The sequence below is a fragment of the Anopheles gambiae genome, chromosome 2 (genome assembly GCF_943734735.2).
Source record: "Anopheles gambiae chromosome 2, idAnoGambNW_F1_1, whole genome shotgun sequence".
Classification (NCBI taxonomy): Eukaryota; Metazoa; Arthropoda; class Insecta; order Diptera; family Culicidae; genus Anopheles; species Anopheles gambiae.
This window is the reverse complement of record NC_064601.1, coordinates 33,204,871-33,224,832: the sequence shown is the minus strand read 5'-3', so window position 1 is coordinate 33,224,832 and position 19,962 is coordinate 33,204,871. Positions and strand designations below refer to the sequence as shown.

The following is a 19,962-nucleotide window of genomic DNA, read 5'->3' as shown; positions in this document are numbered from 1 at the left end:
TTCTGCATTGCGTGGAGTGACCGTAACGCCACGCTGCGCTTCCCCGCAAGGACATCCGCGCTCGTCATTATTATCGTCATTTTGTTTTGATGTATTTCTTCTGGTCCTCTCTCTCCCTCTTCCTCCGCTCATGACAGAACTGGCCGTCCGAGTCACCGGGGTACGGTGACGAGAGTGAGCAAAGCTATAGAACGCTCAGCTACTACTCCGAGGTAGCGAACCAGCTGGAGCAGTACGAGCGGCGCAGCTTCGATACCGGCAGCTCCACCATGCTGAACGCCATCGACTCCAACTCGATCATGTACCGGAGCAGCCTGGACCACTTGCCGATAGTGGACGAACAATCGCCGTCTGAAAATCGCAAACAGTCGAGGACGCGCAGGAACGGGACTACGGATCGAGTTGTACCGACGATCGAAGTCGCGAAAAACCCTGTGGTCGGGCCGCACTCCAGCCGGCAGCAGCAGATCAAACTAGGCGCAAAGCAGCGTGCCGAAAATAACTCAAGCGATCAAAAACCGGCACAGACGCAGTCGAATTCATTAGCCCCTCCGACGAGCACTTTTGGGCGTTGGAGCGGAAGCATACATAATCTGTTCAGCATTGGCAATCGAGCGTCCAACGGGGCCGGTCGGTGGAGCAAAAGTGAAAACTGCCTAAACGAGGTCGGCCAACAGTCGGCACGGCTACGGAACGGATCGTCCAAACCGGCGGACAGTCGGTCGCTTTGGTCGGACAGGCTATTCGGACGGGCTGGTAAGAACGGACGGGCCCGGCGGACCAACACCTTTCTGACGAGCGGCGGTGGCAGTTTCTTCACGTACAAGTACGACGACGAGGAGGAGAGCGCCTGGCAGAAGTACTTTAGCCTGGGGATGCTGCGCAAAATACGCTCCAAGCAGGGGAAGCCTACCAAAGGCAAGGATGGCAGGTTAGTACCGTTGAGTTAGGTAGAGAGTTTCGCGTTTAACTGAGTGTTTTTTCAAAGAAGACTGGATAAGGCAAGTAATGTTTGTATCCTTAAAGATTGAAGTATTCAAGGTATTGCAATGTTTTGAAAAACCTGTCATCTGTCAATATTGTGAAGAGAAAGTGAACTGTGCGATAGCACAAATAGTACTAGTAATAGTGCTAGTGGTGTCATCTATTGGGAATAGGCAAAAGTAAAGTGACATTAAAAGATGCTGACGATCAGTTTTTGATCACGATCAAAGTCTATGAAGTATTAAAGAAGTGTCTAATGAAACAGAGTGAAAATGTAATACTCTATATCGGTTCATCTTTGGCTAAACGTTCTACAACGAATTCTAATGTATTAATATCATCACTAAATCTCTTCGAATACTATTTTGCTGTAGAATTGGTTGCTCTTGCACATCGGAATGCAGAAACTGGGAGAGAAAGAAGTTTGTGGAATTTATAGCATTACATTTCACCTAGTAGCAACAATGAATCAACGCCATGAATGTCTGTCTCATATCTTGAACTGTGTCCGTACGTTCGAAACATTCTTATAGCGTGTTGATGATCGCTTTAAAAAATGGCGAATCAACCACAACAACAGTAACAGCAACACATCCAATTATAGACTTTCAACGCTAACCATGTGCATCTTTCATGTGACCTCGAAAAATTGGAACGTCTTCTGGCGAAAAGTTAGCCTAGCCTGAAAACGAATCCGATAGCTTACCGTCTGGGTGGATCTCTTTGTTTACGTTTGAAGACGTTTTTTAACACAAACACAGCAATCGCACCATGTTCGTGTTGTTGCCAATCGGTAATTGTTGGTAAATTCAAATCCGAACTCTACAACATAGGCCAGTGCGGGGGTAAAGTGGTGTCTTGTGAGTGAGGGAAGCTTAAAATCGAAAGTAAGATGATCGTAAATGTAAACATTTGGTTCATTTATGTTTTCAGTTTTATTTGTTATATTTATGCGTAAAGAAAGCTAATCATATGTTGCTTCGTACGTGTGAGGAAATGTGCTGCACACTTGTACAGTTAGCAGGCTCTAACAACGCGATCAAGCGATCAAGTGAAAAAGTTTATATGCATCATATTCTTATTATAGAAATCATTTCGTAAATTTGATCCAAAATCATTAAACTTAAAGGCGAAATTTATTGCATTTTTTGTTGGTTGCTTACATATAGATTAATGTCAGCTCTTGAGCAGATTTATATGAATTTGAAGTGGAAAATGTTAGTATCCAAAAAAATATACCACAAAGCAAATCATCCACTCAACATCGACAACATACTGTACGAGCTAAGCATGTTTCGTGACGTCACTAAGCGTGCAAACAGCGCGAGCGCCGTCACTGCCTCACTTGTTGTAGTTTCTCCCTCCTCCCTCAATTCGCGATCACTACCACATTCACACGCAACATGCAACACCGGCTGGTATGGTCAGGTTGGCGTTGTAGTTTCCGCATGGATTTCCCTCTGCTTACGTTGGGCAACCGCAGGTACACGACCTTGCCGGCAATCCGCACAGGTTGGCTGTGACGTGGGTTGCGTTTGGAGTTGCGCTAGTGCGGCTTCACATCTACAAGTAAAAGCTTTCAGATTAACCCTTCGATCGATGACGTGGGAATGGTTGAAGGAAATATGATCGCATTTCATTTTATTTTATTTATTTTTATTATTATTATTTCTTTTTTAGCAGAAACATCGAATACATTGGCCTCATTCGTCTCTTTGATAGCATTTGATGTGATATTTTCAAGATCAGATCTCCACTCCAAGGTCTGTTTTATGTTAATTATTAAATGGACCACATTCGTTTATTCAGCAATTTAAATATGAATTAATTCACAAATTCATTATGAAACTCAGTTTGTCCAAGTTAAATTCCAATACGACATGATGGAATCATAAGTGTTATAATAATAGAAATCCTATAAGAAAGACACTCAGCTAAACTTTGTTTCTTTAAAACTTTTGTTTATTTGGAACGTATGATAGTTTTATGATCATTGTTTAAAATTTCTTTTTTTTTCAAAGATAAATTAATTGTTAATCATACACCTGGACGTATAGAGTACGAAAACATAACAATTTTTAATTATAATTCGAAATGAGTTTGAGAGGTTTTTAATTTTTTATTTTTAATCAAGGACAAAAATGAATCAAGATGTCGTAAAGGTAGGAATATATATTGAATTAAAGCAGGAATTTATTTAAAATGAGGAACGAATCCTTTACAAAAGCTCAAAAATGCTACAGCGTAACGGAAGTGGTTGCTATTGCTTATAAGACAATATCAATGTCATGCTGTTTTATCCGTTATCCGTTATCCTTTTTAAATGGTGTTGTTTCACCAAGCCAATGAGCCCTATTACCCATAATAAGCAACAACCCGCGTGTCGAAGCGCAAGCATTGATTCTGATCGAGGGTTTCAAAGCTCGTCCGAAGCTTCCTGCGAGCGATCAGCGGTTTGCCTTTTGTGGCGCACTGTCCGACCCTTTAGCGCATGGAACGCGGCGTGCGGCGTTCATGTGAGAAAAATAGCCTCCAAAAATTTACCTTTCCTAACACGCAGCTCAACAAAGGTCTCGCCCGCCCTATACGTGATTGTTTCTCTCAGGCCCTTTCGTAACCGGCGTACCTCAGATGTGAGTATAGGTGTGTTTGCGAAGCATGGCCTCGTGAGGCGAATGAAGTGAGTTTTTTTGGTGTTTTAAGTTCAAAAGACAACCATTTTTACAATTCACTTCAGGTAACTCCAGTCGGGTAGGAAAGATAATTTAGGTAATTGAAATGATGCCGCCATCGGCGCATTAGACACGCTGGCGCGGCTCTATGTTGTTCCTTTATTACCGTTGCAGTGGACGATATCGTATGCAGGTGCAGGTTGAGAGAATGTTTAAATTCAAAAGGTTTTGGTAAATAATTGCCCGAACTACGAATTCTGCATTGGAACGGCGTCTAACCATTTTCAAACGATCGCTGTGACAGCTCTAACTGCGTCACCTGGGCATTAGGTGCGATCGGTTGCGGTTCGTTTGTAAACAAAACAAACCCTATGATCGCTAGCCGAAAGCGAAACAATTGAATTAAACATTACACACGCGCATTACACTCCGTTTACTACACACGCACACACAACCCTTGGATGCGATGGGGCATCCCCACTGAACCCTACGCGATCGTGGCCGTCTGTTTCCTTCGTGATCGTGTCGCGGAGGGTTTTTTTCTCCCCGGGGTGCCAGCGAGCGAAACACATCACAATCACGTCTACTACTACCCGGTTTCCAACGGCCGGGGATGGCTGTGTGTGTGTGAGGAGAACGCCGACGTCGCTAAACAACCTTCCGGACGGGCGTTGCGATCGGCGTCACATTCAGTAGATGTTGTTGCATCCGACAGAGCGGTTGAGTGAGCAGCTGACTGGTTGGTTGGTTCGTTGCGCCTGCCCTGTCTAGAATTGTTGATCGTTTGCTCCCCCCGTCGAGTGTCTGTTTTTCGTCAAATTGTGATCGTGGTTGAGTGTTTGCGTGAACCGTTTACCCGAAAATTCGCGTCTACGTGTAAGGTGAGCAATGCACTACGTGAATGTGCGCCCCGAGTGAACTTTGTTGATGCTCACCCCTGCGAGGAGGGGATTTTTCAACAACGAACGACGAATCACCTCCTGAAGATCACCTTGCCTGTTAGTGTTAAACAGTTCTTAAACAACCGATTAAAGTGACTGGTGAAAGCCACAAAAAAGTGTATGTGTGTCAAGCAGTAGCAAACAAAAAAATATATAGGACAGCATCCATTGCCGATCGTGCAGTGCTGCTTACGTCAGCGTTGAGCTTCGTCAACATTTTTGGCGAATGGTGCAGCGCGAACCGGGTGGGAACCAACAAGTGTGAAGACAAAATCTTGAATTTTCGACGATGGCGCGTTGCGCAGGCGTTGAAATGTGATTTTATTTCCTTCGGTTCCGTTCGCTTAAAGCCGGTTTTGCGTTGGCTGGAAGGCAGCCGAAATGGCCATAAACAAACGCTTTGAAGCAAAATACGTTTCCGACAATATTTCTATACGTTTCGCTTTGGAGAGCAAAGCTTATATGTGAAATTTAAGATTGGGTAGAAATTGTTGTGTATATTCTGATATCGTTTCCCAAACAGTTGAATAGTTTTTCGTTTATTTCGTTAAATGCAGACATACTCAGAGAGACACTTCCTACCAGAACTAAAGCTAAAAATCTATTAATATTTCAAATGTTTAGTATAACGAGTACTAGTGGGCTTCTGAAATAGAGAACTTAGTGCATTAGTGCATAGCGAATGACATCAGAATGTCAGTAAGTGGTACTTCAAATTTGCAGCAAACTTACTCATCATGTACATGTTTCCGTCATCTGGAACACATCGATCAGTGTGTGATCAGCGCACTCAATGATCTTACAGTGATCCCACTCCAAACGGATCTTGTTTAAGTGGGTCGTCGTCCCTTTCCTGACCCTTCTCATCCGGTAAGGCGGATTGCAATGTGCTTCATCAATGGATGCTGTTGTCTCTCCCGAGTCTGATCGACAACCAGCCGTCCCTATTGCACCGCCCGTGCTGTGTTGACTGTCCAAGCGCAAAAGTAAGGGGCATCGCGTAGCTAGCGAACCGTACCGGCAACAGTTTATCAAGCCCATGTTTTGCGGCCGGCATTCGCTTGACGATACGACTTTTAAACCAAGGTCAGGATGGAACGGTTTTCCTACGAAGCACCAGCATGATAGATGCAGTGCAGTGGTTTGTTTGATATGTTTATAGTAAGACTTCTTCATATTCTTCTTCTTCTTCTTCTTTGGTACAACAGCTGTTGTCGATTAAGGTTTGCCCTGTATCACTAGTGGGATTGGGTTTCAGTGACTTACTGATTACACATAGCAGGATAGTCAGTCCTACAAATGGGGGCACGGTCCATTCGGGGTTTGAACCCATGACGGGCATGTTGTTAAGTCGTACAGAACCGACACAACAGAAAGCCTAGCGTTGTATACAATTTATAGAATATTCACTGTTTCTCATTATCGCTTTTTTCACATTTTTGTTCTGCACTGTTGCGTGTATTGTTCTCTATCTGTTGTTACGCTTTAGAATTGCACGTCAACCGGCAAAGTGCTAATGGAAACCGTTCTGATTGTGTTGCGCTGACCGTGCCCTTGTTTGTCTCGTGCCCACTTTTTTGTTGTTGTGCAGTCTCTCCCCGAACACACCTCAGTGCAGGTTGGCCCAACGGAAGATAATTTAGATGAGGAAACGTGTTTTTTTTAGTTCTCTTTCTAGTTGTCTACCTCCCTATAAGGCCAACCATTGTGCAGTGGGATGTTGGTTTGGGTATTCTCTCAGATACCCAAGTGACATCACCCTTGCTAGCGATTACGCTCTTGCTCGGTGCCGGTTGGTAAAGTATTACTAAGCCCCCAACAATTTATAGTGGCGCATTGTTTGGTTATGAGTAAACCCTGGCTCTTAGTAAGCGCCCCCCCCCCCCCCCCCACTCAGTATCCAATGGAGATCACTTCTCGCATCTTAATCATCGGATTTGGTGGAGACCTTGGGCGGCATAGACACGCAGGAAAGAGAGGTGTACGCAAACGTTGGCGCTTAAAATCATCATCAAATATTGAATATATAAATATTGAGTTGAAGTTTTATTTGCTAACCGCTAACCCATGCTAACCTAACCGTTACAAATTATTTCTAGATGTGTTTGACGGCTTCAGACACTTCACTTGTCGCCCTCGGAAGCTTTGTTGCGTACATGCCTATTGCCGTACGCAAGTCCAACGAAAAAGGCGTTAACAGTACGCATGATGTTCATATAAAGCCACTCAGGGGCTTGGACTCAGCTTAATGCCAGCGGACAAGTTGAGGCAGGTTTACTTCCTAGTCGCTTTCCGGTTAAATAGTATTGCCAATTTAAAATTGTAATCAACGTCTCTGTGCCGAGCGATTGTGGCGGCGCACTAAGCGTTGCGATGTTTTCTATAGGGCATACACATTCCTAAGCGTACCGGTCGGTCTTATAATGGGAAATGATTTATTGTGTACACAATGTATGTTGAAAGATTCAATAGTTCGAACTCTAGCGCGTTAATTAAAGCGATCTTAAAAGAAAAAAAATCCGCGGTATAATTCAAACAGTTAATGTTGTTCAAGTTCATAATAATAACGTACGAAATATTGTCGGAAACGTTCAATGCAAACAACAGTAGAAAACATACTCGTACAACCCACCAACATCTCTAATGATTTGATAAATTCAAACAGATCGAAAACAGTGCCCTAGTGTGTAGCTCCCCCCCGTTTGCTTGGTGCGTTTGTGCAACAGCGTGCGCCTCTAGCAAGAACAGTGCCTGCTAGTAGTGAATCTAACGTGCCGCAGTTTCAAACTCCCTCCCGTTTTGCTGTCCTCAGTGTGCATCGATCCTTGGCAGCATCAAGATGGACGAGGAAGCGATGTGGAAAGGTTTCTACGACAAGATTCAGGAGCAAAAGCAGAAACCACCGACCGAGCATCAGTCCATGTACGTATAAGAGCACCCGGAACGTGTTAACTGTATTTTTTTCCCTTCGCACATTAGCACAATAGTGTAAATTCACCACCCAAAAGGAAATTCCATGCAAATGGGACGCATTCTGTTGCGGTGTGAAAATTGAGTGCTCATTTTAAATGTGAAACAAAAAAACTGGAAAGTCGTGAAACAACATTTGCCAATAATACTAACGGAAAGTGCACTGAAAGAAGCAGCCAGCTTTTACACAAAACAGCTCATTCCTCGCTAGTTCATGGAACGAAATCGATGTTCTGACAGAATGTTTAGACTTCGGGCGCCAGTATGTGTCATCCGTTTTGCTTGCAAAAGGCATGCGCCGTGCTCAGTTTGTTTGTTTTTACACGTTTTTAATCTTTCAACCCATGGAGGCATGTTACATCATATGCGCCTTTATGCCTTTAGTTACTAACGATCATATTTCTATTTCCTCGAGCCGTTTTTCGATTCCAATTTCAAGAAGAAAAAAGAAAACGAATATGATAAATACCAAGTAAATTGATCATTTCCGTAATGTGTTTATGTGTGTGTGCCGTACCGGTGTGCTCACATGTGTACCGGTGGAGTTTGATCGTTTCAAACTGTTTCGCCCACCAGCCTCAAGTTCAACGGCGAGATCAGATGATAACCTGATACGTCGTACGTAACAATCGCTGCAGGTTGTATTTGTGTGTCACATGTCCCTTGCCACGCTGCAATGTGGTGGACATTCTGTACGGTGCTGTTGATCAAGATAAAAGCGTGAAATAACATACGCTCCTATCTACTAATCATAATGGGTCTGCTTTATCACGATGCACGATACTGTGGCGAGTTCGCGCTATTCAATCACGATCTAATATGTGGTGATTTAGAGGTAATTAATTATACTAAAGTATGTAGCAGTTTTAAATGAGCCACCATATTCCATTCCTAATGTAAGTTTGTCCTATTTGAAAATACTGCATTCGTCTTATAAGAAAAGTCGCGTTTCTGCTTGCAACGTATTTTCGTTTGAATGTCGTCCTTCTCGACTTTTCAACTCTGCACTCTAAACCCATCCGGCGAGAGCTGTCAATGCTCGCACTGCGGAGGATTTGTTTTGGTTTTGGTTCGTTGCTGCAAGTGGGAGCGTGTGTGTAGGGCGGCTCACAGTCGAGAAGAATCTCGGGCACGACATCCCGCCGTTCGTGCTTCTAATCAATCAAACGGTCAATATTGGCATACTTTGTTCTCACTATCGGTTCGCCAAATAATAGTCGTTAGATAACGCTTGCGATTAAACGCGAACATCAAACGCGATCCAACATCGTCACCGTGTCGTGAAAATGATTCGTTCAGTTTTGCTCCTGCGCTCCACGGGCAAGTGGTACTACGGTCGATCCGGATTGCGTTTGAGTTTCAACACTGTGACGGCTTGCACAACGCGAACAATGCATAGCAATCCGCTGAGGCAGAGCCAGGCGTACGTCAATGGCAGCTGGATTGGGGCCCGGTCGGGCGCCACCTTCGACGTGCAGAACCCTGCCAACGGTGCGGTGCTGGGAGCGGTACCGGACATGGCCCGGGATGACGTGCAGCTGGCCATCGATGCAGCGTACGACGCGTTCTACGAGCCGCGATGGCATAACAGCACCGCCAAGGAGCGGGCCGCCCTGTTGAAGGTTTGCTACCAATTGAAGGGTATTAACTTCAATTAAGCGCACCCTCCGGTCAGTCGTGATATAAGAGTTGGTTTTTCCCTCCCTGCTCCGTTTCAGAACTGGCACGCACTGATGGAGAAGAACCGGCAGGAGATTGCCAGCATCATGACGGCCGAGTCGGGCAAACCGCTGGTGGAATCGCTCGGGGAGGTCGCGTACGGTAACTCGTTCGTCGAATGGTTCGCGGAGGAGGCTCGCCGCATCTACGGCGAGATCGTCCCATCGCCGGTCGCCAATCGGCAGATTATGATGACGCGCAATCCGGTCGGTGTGGCGGGCCTGATTACGCCCTGGAACTTCCCGCACGCCATGATCACGCGCAAAGCGGCCGCGGCCATTGCGGCGGGCTGTACGGTGGTTATAAAGCCGGCCGAAGACACGCCACTGACCGCGCTGGCGTTGGCTCGGCTCGCTGAGGAGGCCGGCTTTCCGAAGGGTGTTATCAACGTGATAACGAGCAGCCGAACGCACGCGGCCGAAATTGGGCAGCTGCTGTGCGGTAGCGATAAGGTGGCGGCCATTTCGTTTACCGGCTCGACCGAGGTCGGCAAGCTGCTGTACCGGCAGTGCGCGGACGGGGTAAAGCGCATCGGGCTCGAGCTGGGCGGCAATGCACCGTTCATCGTGTTTAAGTCGGCCGACATGGAGAAAGCACTGACCGGGGCCATGAACTCCAAGTTCCGGAACTGCGGCCAGACGTGCATTTCGGCGAACCGGTTCCTGATACAGGACGAGGTGCACGATGAGTTCGTGGCGAAGCTGATCGAGCGCATTCGCAAGCTGGCGATCGGCGATGGCAGTCGGGATGGCGTGCAGATTGGTCCGCTCATCAATCAGGCCCAGCTGAAGAAGGTGGACCAGTTCGTGCAGGATGCGAAGGACAAGGGTGCCAAAGTGCACACGGGTGGCAAAACACTGCCCGAGCTGGGTCCGCTCTACTACGAGCCAACGGTCGTGACGGATCTGCGCGACAACATGCTGCTGTACAACGAGGAAGTGTTCGGTCCGGTCGTGTCGGTGGTACGGTTCAAGACGGAAGCCGAAGCACTGGCCATCGCTAACGGTACGCGGCGCGGACTGGCCGGCTATTTCTTCTCGAACGATCTGAACCAGGTGTTCCGGGTGGCGCGCCAGCTCGAGACGGGCATGATCGGCATCAACGAGGGACTCATCTCGGCGACGGAGGCTGCATTCGGCGGCATAAAGGAGTCGGGAATTGGACGCGAAGGCTCGCGCCACGGCATCGATGAATACGTCTACATAAAATATCTGTGCTATGGCAATCTCCAGTAAGCTGGGTGTGCTAATAATAAGGCAATAGGCACGGTAGGTGCTACTAGTCATCTGCAACGCAATGAATAATTCCGCAGCATTATATGCATAACTTGCGCACACTGAAACATGCAACTCCATTGTACGTCTTCCATTTGCTTGGACAAGAAAATACCAATGCATTAGGCATTAAGTTATAACTGTATATGTAAACGAAACTGTTTAATCAATAAATCACATCTAATGAAGAGTATGCGCACAGCCTGTGTAGAGCCTTGAGGCTTTGTTGCATTGGAGATAGGTTGAGAAAGTGTATTGTAACATTTTTTTGTTAAAGTTTACTTAATTAAATTAATTCTGAAAACTCATCGATTTTGTCCATTTCCCATCCCCAGCATTCAAGATCTCGATGGTAGTTTCTTCGAGAAGTTTGGCTCGATCCTGCGCCAAAAGTCCATCCAAAACGATGAAAGCGTCCGCGCCCGACTGGAACCGTTCCCGGACGAGAACGAGGCGGAAGCCGAATCGGGCGCCGACCCAACGACGCTGCCACCGGTCGCGGAAGCGGAAGACAGCGGCACCGAAACGCTGCTGGACGAAAGCGACTCCGAAGACCAGCAGGAAAAGCAGGCAGAATTTATCGAGGATGTGTTCGGGTGGAATGTAAGTATAGATATACATATATGCACGAAAGCTCGTTACAGCAGAAAGCGAGAGAGCGTATGAATGGACATCGAATGGACGAACGGCGACGGCATGTTGCGTTCGAGATATTAACTAAAGTTTGTGTACCGTGTTCGCTTCGGTGAGGTTAGGTACAGGTTGGACTGGCCGTTGGCCGTGCTAAAAATACGAGCACGTGCTCTGTCTAGCGAGTTAGATAGCGCCGCCGCCCGTTTCGGTAGAGATTGCAGGGCGCAGCAGCTACGCCGAAGTTGCCTTGATATTTTCACAAGGTCTCGCGCAGTGAGCATGCCGAAATGACGTGTTTGGGGATCGGTCAACTAGTTTCAAGTTCAGCTGAAGATTAATTATGCACTATGCTGGTAATAATAGAACGCTCGTTAAGCATACACACGCATATGCTAGACGTTCTTAGGCTGAAAGCACCCGGTTTATGTTCACACCTCAAAACTTATTAGTCGAAACCATTTGTTTAGCAGGTCTCAAAACTTTAATAATGTATATCCCACGCATGAGATACAACAAATGAGGTTGATTTAATCACTTGCTTGCGCAATAACTATTTATTTACAATCCTGCTTTAATGACCGTCGGTACCACAAATAAACCATTCGCCAAGAAAGAGATTATTGATCGATCTTTCAGGCCAACTCCAATGTTTAGAAAGCAAACAAATCGATCGTAAAGCGTATCGAACGACCAAACTATTCGTTGTGTATCCCGTTGAGGGTGCCGCTCCTTTGCAGACTCTCTACAGCTAGCCAGCCGTACCTAACCTACTCCAACATAAGCCAGCCTGGGTTTGGCAGGGTTTTTTTTTTTTTTGGCGGGGCCAATGTTCCAAATCACCGCTCTTGGCAGGATTCGTCGCCAGCGGTTGATGTGCACGGGGTAACTAGCTGATGGAGCCGCGCGCGACCGTACCATTAGACAGGGGATATTTCCGCGCAGGTCAGCTTGGCTTATTTATATCTTCGTCAATGACGAATCGAATCGCATCCGTTCGGAAATGTGCGTGTGCGGACAGTCACGGACAACTAAAAGCTCAACAAAGGTGTTATCGTATCTCTTGAAAGATCCTAGAAGTTAAATCTTCAGCGAATAAATTACATTAAAGTCGCTCAAAATACTCACAATTTAAATGTACTATCGGAATAGTTCAAAATAGTTCAAACGAAAACTTTAGTTCAAAGAACTGCAAACGTCGAACTTTACACGAACGCGACTGTATTTTTCTTCGCTCGTGCGTATTTTCCCTTGCCGCGACCGTACCTACTGGCCCGGTTTACACCCGGTTGAGTATGTTTTTCACCGCGCGCGCTCCTTCCCTAAGCTATGTTCCTATAGCTTCCTAACGGAGCACGAGGATTTTCGCGACAGAGTGTGCATCCTCACCCGGCACGGAAGCAGGCGGAAGGGGTCGCCGCAAAGCGTGACCATTGCTTCCGTTCCTTCTTGCGCCAGCACCAGCGCGCGGCCAGCGAGTGTTTGACGAGGGTAGACGATTTAATTTAGCTTTAGTTCGTTCGCTGCTGTGACCGTGCAAATGTAAACAGGATCAACGGTTTCGCGTGTTCAGTTGCAGCAGCATCAGCAGCAGCAACATCCCAGTCGAAGCAGTGAAACAAGAGATCGCAAGAGTTCGAGTTTAGTTTATATGTAACGTTAATTGTAGCGCTATCAGTGGAAAGTGATTGAAGCAACGAACCCGTTTTTTTCGAATTAGTACCACAAAAAGGCTTAGCTCAATCGCTTACTCTAAGCGCAAAAGTTTGAGAGGCTAATGGCTGGATCTTCTTAGTGCAAAAAAAGGGGTGGAAATGATCACGCCCGCCCGGTTCAATCGGTATCGGCGTTTTTGTTCTTGCATGGGTGTTATGAAAATAGAACGAATCATTTCGCGCCTTGTGCTCGCGGTGTAGAATAGAGGGAAGGTAAAAATAAAATACTCAAATTTCGCGGTCCCCGGCTGGTTTGGGAACGGTTCGCTAGAGTGTGTGTGTCTGTGCAACACAACCATCAAAAAACCACACCGACAAAACGGATGTGCTAACGCTGAAGTGTGCGGATTCTCCTATATTCCACCCACCGAAACAGAATATTGCAAGGTGTAGCGTTTTTCAAAATCACCCCAGAAACGTGCGTGAGATGTGTATGTGTGTGTGTGTGATGGAATGTTTTAATTGAATTTATTACACGTTACATAGCCGCTCGGGTTTAGTTAGAAATTCGAAAAACCCGTACGATCGTTGATCGATAAGCTAGAGGTCAACGAAAATGGTTGTGTCTTGTTGAGTGTGAAGTAGAAACCAAACGAATTTGGAGCATTTTATGTAATCGATCGGTTGTGTGGCAGATAGTTTGCACGATACTATTTCCCGTTTTCCCCTAACTACCTACGACGGCTAGAAGAAACACGCCAAAGAAATTAACTTCCCGCCATGAGCACTTACTCGTTGCCGCGGCTCCTTCACGGAGGCGGTTTAAGTGGTAACAAAAAGTTCAACATCAAGTTCGGTACACTGCGCTTGACGAAATCGTTCCGTTCGCTCGATCGACGCGAAAAACCGGCCGTCCATCGGCAGCAGGAGCGTGACTACGGGTCCACCACTGCCCGGCGGGCTTCGGAGAACCCGTACGGCACGACCACGGCCAACCGGCCCGGTCGATTGCCGTACCATCCGTTCCGGGGTGTGCGGAAGGAAGAGATCGAACAGCAAGCCAGCCTGATCGTCCATTCGATGACCGTAATGTGTTTAGGGTTTTTATTTAGTGCATTAGTTTATCTCCTTGTGTAACAAATTTCCCGCCTTTTCCCCCCGGCCAGATCGAGGAGCTGTACGAGGAGATCCTGTTCGAGAACATCCACAACATCGGTTGCGACGATGAGGAGCTCAACGTGGACGTCCTTTTTCCCTACATACAGGAAGCGTTCAAGATGTCGGACGAGAAGCACAACGAGATACTGCAGATAGCGCGCGACAAGGAAGCGCCCCAGCTCCGGCTAAACGTCGAGATCGTCGAGGCGAAGGATCTGGAGCCGAAAGATTCGAACGGTCTGTCCGACCCGTTCGTCACGATGTACATCGCGTCCAATCCGAACCATCGCTACAACACCTCGGTAAAGGCGGGCACGCTCAACCCGGTGTGGGAGGAACACTTCTCGCTGTAAGTAATCGAGCATCTTTTGCTGGTGATCTTTTCTGTTTTTCCCATTCGTATTTGTCTTGCGTTGGAAAATTATTAAGTCCGCCAAACGTTACGCTCACTACTAGCACTGCTCTGCTTAAGGTCGCTCCGTTGGCATCGGAATTAAGCGGGTCAGGGCGAGTGAAATGGCATTGCAAAGGTGTGCAACAAGAGAGCATCATCTTACAGCAAGTTTGAGTCGATGGAAAAGTGGAATGTAGATTTTCTATCCGAGTAGACGGAATTCTTATTGAAACAAGACTTGTAGTAAAGATCAAATTATAAGTGTATTATTAAAGTATGCAGATCTTAATGTGTGAGAATCTTCAGTGATGAGTGATTAGAATCTCGAATCGACTCTTTAAAGATTCATGAATCTGTAAAGAATAATGAATCTCCAAGGATTTAATAAATCCTTTAAAATTCATATATCTCCAGAGATTCATGAATCTTAGAGATGTATGATTTGCAATATAGTTAATTTGTGCGATCTCACCAAACAACATCCCCAACATCTTAAATCGTCTCGCCGTAGCAAAACAAACTATCCGGCTGCGTGGACTTGCCAAGAAGTTCCGAAAGCCTGTATAGGCTAGCATGACCATGTAGGTTGTTGCTTCCAAAAGAAGAATAATGAGAAGCTCAAGCTCTATGAATTTTTGGAGATGTATGAATCTCATCTTCATTCATGAATCCCTTGAGATATGAATCTTTCGAGATTAATGAGTCTTTTGAGATTCATCAATCTTTGGTTCAATTCAAGAATATTTTAAGATTCATGAATCTTTGAGATTCATTGAATCATTTCAAAGATTCATTCAAATTCATGAATCTGAATCAGATTTACCCAATACTTGTACTAATCCTAAGATTTTCCTTTATCCGCTTCCCCGCAGGCCAATTGCTGAGGACGCAAACGATGCCAATCTGATCGTGGAGGTGTGGGACTTTGATCCCGCCGAAACGGTGAAGGAGAAAATGAACAAACTGTTCGAAGTCAAGGGCGTGCGTGGACTGCGCAAGCTGATGAAGGAGATTGCGCAGACCGCATCAACTGGCAAGCACGACAATGAACTGATCGGTCGTACCAGCATCCCGTTGAAGGTAGGGCATAATAGTGCAGTGATATCCGTTGCATTATTTACACTCGGCCTCTCTCGTTCATAGTCAATTCCAGCCTCGGGCATGCTGATGTGGTACAATCTGGACAAGAAGAACAAGCTGCGCCGCCAGGGTACGATCCGGATAAGACTGAACTTTAGCTCGGAGAAAAACAGCCAGGTAGCGGCCCAGGAGCATCGCCATCTGTTGCGCATTCTGCTGCTGCACGAGCTGGAATCGTCCAAGGTCACGCCGTACTGGTGGTCGGGCAAGTTCACGATCCAGGGCGAGGCGGTGCTGACGCAACACTCCGCCCAGAGTGGGCTCTCCTCCACCACGGAAGCCTTCATCCAGTGGTCCGTCTTTGCGGCGATTCACCAGGACCATCCGCTGTCGTTTGTGCTGTTCGACACGCTGCTGGAGAAGCTGGTCCGCCCGATACAGACGCTGGCCGTATCGGAGGAGGAGCAGAAGAGCTTCTGGGAGGCGACAAAGAAGCTGCTACCGTCCTGCTTTTCCGCCGTCCGGAAGCTGCGCAAGAAGAATACGGGCGACAAGCTGCTGCTGAAGACGCTGAACAGTGTGCTGAACATTATTGCGAAGGTTGCGCTGCTGGAGCCGCCCGAAGGGACGGATCTGTTCCCGGTGCAGATGTACGGATGGATCCGGCGGTCAAACGATACCGAACCGAACTGGGACATTCGCGAGGCGCTGGCCAGTGCGGTCGTGTCCGGGGCGGAGGATTGGTTTGGCGGCATCAAGGAAGGGCACTTTCTGCAGACCGGCACCGACGAGGATCGGCTGCAGAATTTAATCAAAATCATTCAGCTTGTCCGGTCGGACATACAGAAATCCATCGAATACTATGACAAAACATTTCAAGAGTAGGTGCAGGAATGCTGGAGAATTGAGACGAAAAGTACTAACGGCCATTTGTTTGCTTTTCAGAATTATGCATTTCCCATACACCAAGGAGCTGTACATTACGTACGAGTTGAAGCTGGCGGAGCTGATCAAACCGACGGTGGAGGATATCTGCCGCAAGCTGAAGCGCATCGACCTGCCCGAGACGTCATCGCACCGGGGCGGTGACAGTGGGTTCATCGAGTACGAGGACATCAACATGGGCACGACGCTGTTCGAGCTGTACCTGGTGCTGAAGCGCTTCTGCACGCTCGGCACGGCACTCAGCCCGGGCGAGAGTAACTTCGCGATCGACGAGTACCATCGCTGGTTCACGACCGGCGTCACCCACTGGCTGGACATTGCGGTGTACAAGGCGCTGATGCGCATCCATAAGGCGATCGAGCTGGACAAGCTGCAGCCGGTGGACGAGACGGTGAAATACTCGTCCTCGGCCGTCGATACGCTGGCGATCTTCTATCAGATCAAAATCTTCTGGCAGCAACTCGCCTGGCCCGACGTGGAGGGAGCGTACATATTTGTGGCGAAAATTGTGGATGTAAGTGTCGTTTGTTGGCTGAATTAAGTGACGGACGATTATTTGATGTGCTGCTTACAAATTCTTCCTTCCCAGGACATCTGTCGCTGCTGTGTGTTTTACGCCGATCGGATGTCGGCGCGCGTTGAAAACCTCGGCGTGGTGGAGAACGTGTACGAGAAAAAGTTTGAAGTAACGAGCGAGTGGTGCCTCGCCATCAACAACATCGACTACATCCGACAGAGTCTGAAGCCGTTTGCGACGGAGCTGGGCGTAGATGACATACTGGCTAAGTTGGGCGATGTGCAGAGCAGCATCGAGGCGGATCGTTGCAAGGAAACGCTCCGAGCCGTGCTGGATAACGCGATCGATACGGAAAAGAACAAGATTCTCGATCTCGTGGAGAAACTGGCACGCAAGATGGCTCCGGCAATGCGACGCTTCCTCGTGGAGGGTGCGGAACTGCTGCAGCAAGACTCGAACTCGCTCGATCGGCTGATGATGTACATGGAGGAATCGCTGAGCGTGCTGAACGCGGAGCTGAATGAGATCAACTTCGAGCGCGTACTGGACGCAATCTGGGCAGAGCTGACGACGATCCTGTACGACCTCATCCAGAGTAACTTGGATGTAAGTGCAGTCTGCTCGGTTTTGGAGCTGACCATTGCCAACCATTCTAATGCCCAATTCTTTTGCACAACAGAAACGACGGCCCCCTTCCTTCTTTGCCAACCTGCGCGACACGCTGCACCTGATGGTGGCTAACTTCAAGACGGCGGAAAACCGAGAGTCCGAAACGGCCGCCGACAAGGAGACGCTCGCGCACATCGAGCGCCTGCTGCAGCTGCACGGGTACGAAACGACCGATCTCATCCATCAGTATTACTTAGATAGGCTAGAGGAGCAGAACCAGAGCGATGCGTCGGCCACCGGCTACGGTATGCTTACGGTTCAGTGCTTCTTCAAGGAGAACGTGCTCGAGCTGGAGATTGTGAACGCGCGCAATCTGAAGCCGATGGACGGCAACGGGTCCTGCGATCCGTTCGTGCGCGTCCACTTCCTGCCCGAGGAACGGTTCGTCGGCGTGGCCAAGCCGAAAACGCAGTGTCAGAGCAAAACGCTGTTCCCACTGTACGATGAGAAGTTTGTGATGTAAGTTGGTTGTTTCGATCCGTTTCAGGAGGTTGTAAAGTTTTGGTCAAAATCAACAAATTCTTTTGTTACCTCCTGTTAGAACCTTTACTCCCGAGCAGCGCGCCATTCCGAACGCACTGATCATGTTCAGCATCAAGGATAAGGATCTGTTCGGCATGTCCAACCAATATCTGGCCGAGTGTTATCTAAGCTTTAATGACATAGCGGACATATCGGGCGATGCGGGGAAAATCGAACAGAAGCATCTCATCTTAACGCGACCACAAAAGATGGGTAAGATCACGGGCAGAGGAGCATTAACAAGCTTGATCTTCCTCTATGAAAGAAGGCTTCATTACATCACATTTCCTTTTTTCCTTCACAACTGTTCCGTAGATATCGACTGCCTGCGAGCGCTTGAATATCGGCAGGGTGATAAACAGGCCAAAGAGTTTATCAAGAAGCTAAAGCAGAAGATGGGCCAGTAAAGAAGCATTTGGTCTGGGAGCTCGAAGATTGGAGAACGGCCTACGCTGAAATGAAGGCGGGCTGTAACACGTATTTATAATTGTTGACGTAATAGTTTCGAAATGATGAAGAACAAAGAAAATATAACTGTGGTAGTGTTCTGTTGGAACCTTTTTTTGATGTATAAGGTAATGCATTACACATTTCTGACCAATACTCATGATGACTATGATCGTGATTGATTGACAATTACAAGGATGGATATTCCTTTGGTTCTTGTTTCTAGATCGTTTTGTTTAATACGTGACTTCAATTGACATCGAGCTTACACTATTGAAATCGCTCGAAGTATTCTGAACATTCGCGTGATCGAAGGAGATGGAATTGGACGATAGTAACACCGATTGATGGGAGATTCCAATAAGATCTTCAGCGTGAGATCACATAGTAGCCTGAAATTCACTATTACAAACTGCAATGTCTCAACGGTATATATGGAAATACCCATCATATCCATATGGCATTTCCATTACATATGTCCATTTAATGTACAGGGTTTCCCAAGATTACGTGGTTGTTTCACACTTATTTGATGTTTTCCGATTTCTTTTTAAACCATATGTTTTCAATCTCTGGTACGATTTAATTATTGCTTTCTTCATAATCTTAAATAGTTCCCATGAATTACATTGGAATTTCATTGCTGTATTTCTGATGATGCATAAAATTTTGAGAAACAGTCTGCAAATTGTGGGACAAATTTTTTTTTAAATTTTTTAATACAGGCGGTCCCCGAGATACACGGTTAATGGGGACCTAAAACGGCCGCAAAATACCGCGTATCTCGAATTTCCGCGTAAGTCGAATCTCGTGATTTCCAGGCTAAATATAACTAATTTTTGCGTAATTTTGCTAGTATGGTATGGTTTTAGCCACTCAATTAATTATTTGATATGATTCTGACTGAATTTTACAGTTTTAAACCTTTTGAATTAGTTTTAAACATTCGATCAAAAGGGAAAGTATTCGGCATTTGACAATTGATGTGTCAAATCAGTACAATTTGCTCAAAGAACTGTCAAATTTAGAAAACCGCGTATCTTCGAATCCGCGTATAAGAGGTACCGTGTATCTCGGGGACCGCCTGTATTTCGGGAAACATAAAATAAAACTTGAGAAATCATGTATAGCAAACGTGTTCTACTTCTCCTTTTCCAAGCTTTTCAATAATATGTGACGTAAAAAGTGTTGTTGGTTGATAGTATCTTAAAGTGGCAGTACTCACAATCGCCTCTGATTAGTAGACTCTGTTCAACCTCTGTGAGCAAACGCAGATGCCGCGTTTCAAGATCGTAAGGCTTTGGTGAGCTGACCATGCTATGGAACAGGACGTTTCGACCCGTATAGTTGATCTAGGAATACGACTTAGGCTCAAATACTCTTAA

The 19,962-nt window shown here is 46.7% G+C and overlaps 2 protein-coding genes across 5 annotated transcripts in view; both read left to right on the top strand.

The window, feature by feature from the left end:
- The window catches only part of LOC1273835 (protein unc-13 homolog 4B), a 34,068-nt gene extending 15,367 nt beyond the window's left edge, over positions 1-18,701 (top strand). For 2 of the 4 annotated variants that reach the window (XM_061651611.1, XM_061651610.1), the window contains exons 4-13: positions 138-931; positions 10,896-11,163; positions 14,012-14,352; positions 15,270-15,477; positions 15,541-16,358; positions 16,423-16,936; positions 17,012-17,545; positions 17,619-18,067; positions 18,150-18,343; positions 18,446-18,701. In XM_061651611.1, the coding sequence (XP_061507595.1) occupies positions 138-931; positions 10,896-11,163; positions 14,012-14,352; positions 15,270-15,477; positions 15,541-16,358; positions 16,423-16,936; positions 17,012-17,545; positions 17,619-18,067; positions 18,150-18,343; positions 18,446-18,537 (4,212 nt within the window). In that variant the 3' untranslated portion in view covers positions 18,538-18,701. Of the gene's footprint in view, positions 1-137; positions 932-7,382; positions 7,520-10,895; positions 11,164-12,333; positions 13,932-14,011; positions 14,353-15,269; positions 15,478-15,540; positions 16,359-16,422; positions 16,937-17,011; positions 17,546-17,618; positions 18,068-18,149; positions 18,344-18,445 lie in introns of those variants that run through there. The other 2 variants (XM_003436365.2, XM_312855.6) reach the window with 2 other exon arrangements.
- Positions 7,518-10,753, top strand: LOC1273834 (succinate-semialdehyde dehydrogenase [NADP(+)] GabD). The gene is made up of 2 exons (XM_312856.5): positions 7,518-9,189; positions 9,286-10,753. Exons 1-2 carry the CDS (start codon positions 8,854-8,856, stop codon positions 10,519-10,521), a joined length of 1,572 nt encoding a protein of 523 aa, XP_312856.5. The 5' UTR covers positions 7,518-8,853; the 3' UTR covers positions 10,522-10,753.
- Positions 18,702-19,962: the final 1,261 nt, after the last annotated feature.

Excerpts from the sequence above, each read along its gene's own strand:
- LOC1273834 (XM_312856.5), top strand. The coding sequence starts at position 8,854 with ATGATTCGTTCAGTTTTGCTCCTGCGCTCCACGGGCAAGTGGTACTAC. Across the intron at positions 9,190-9,285 it reads AGCGGGCCGCCCTGTTGAAG|AACTGGCACGCACTGATGGA; the intron begins GTTTGCTACCAA and ends GCTCCGTTTCAG.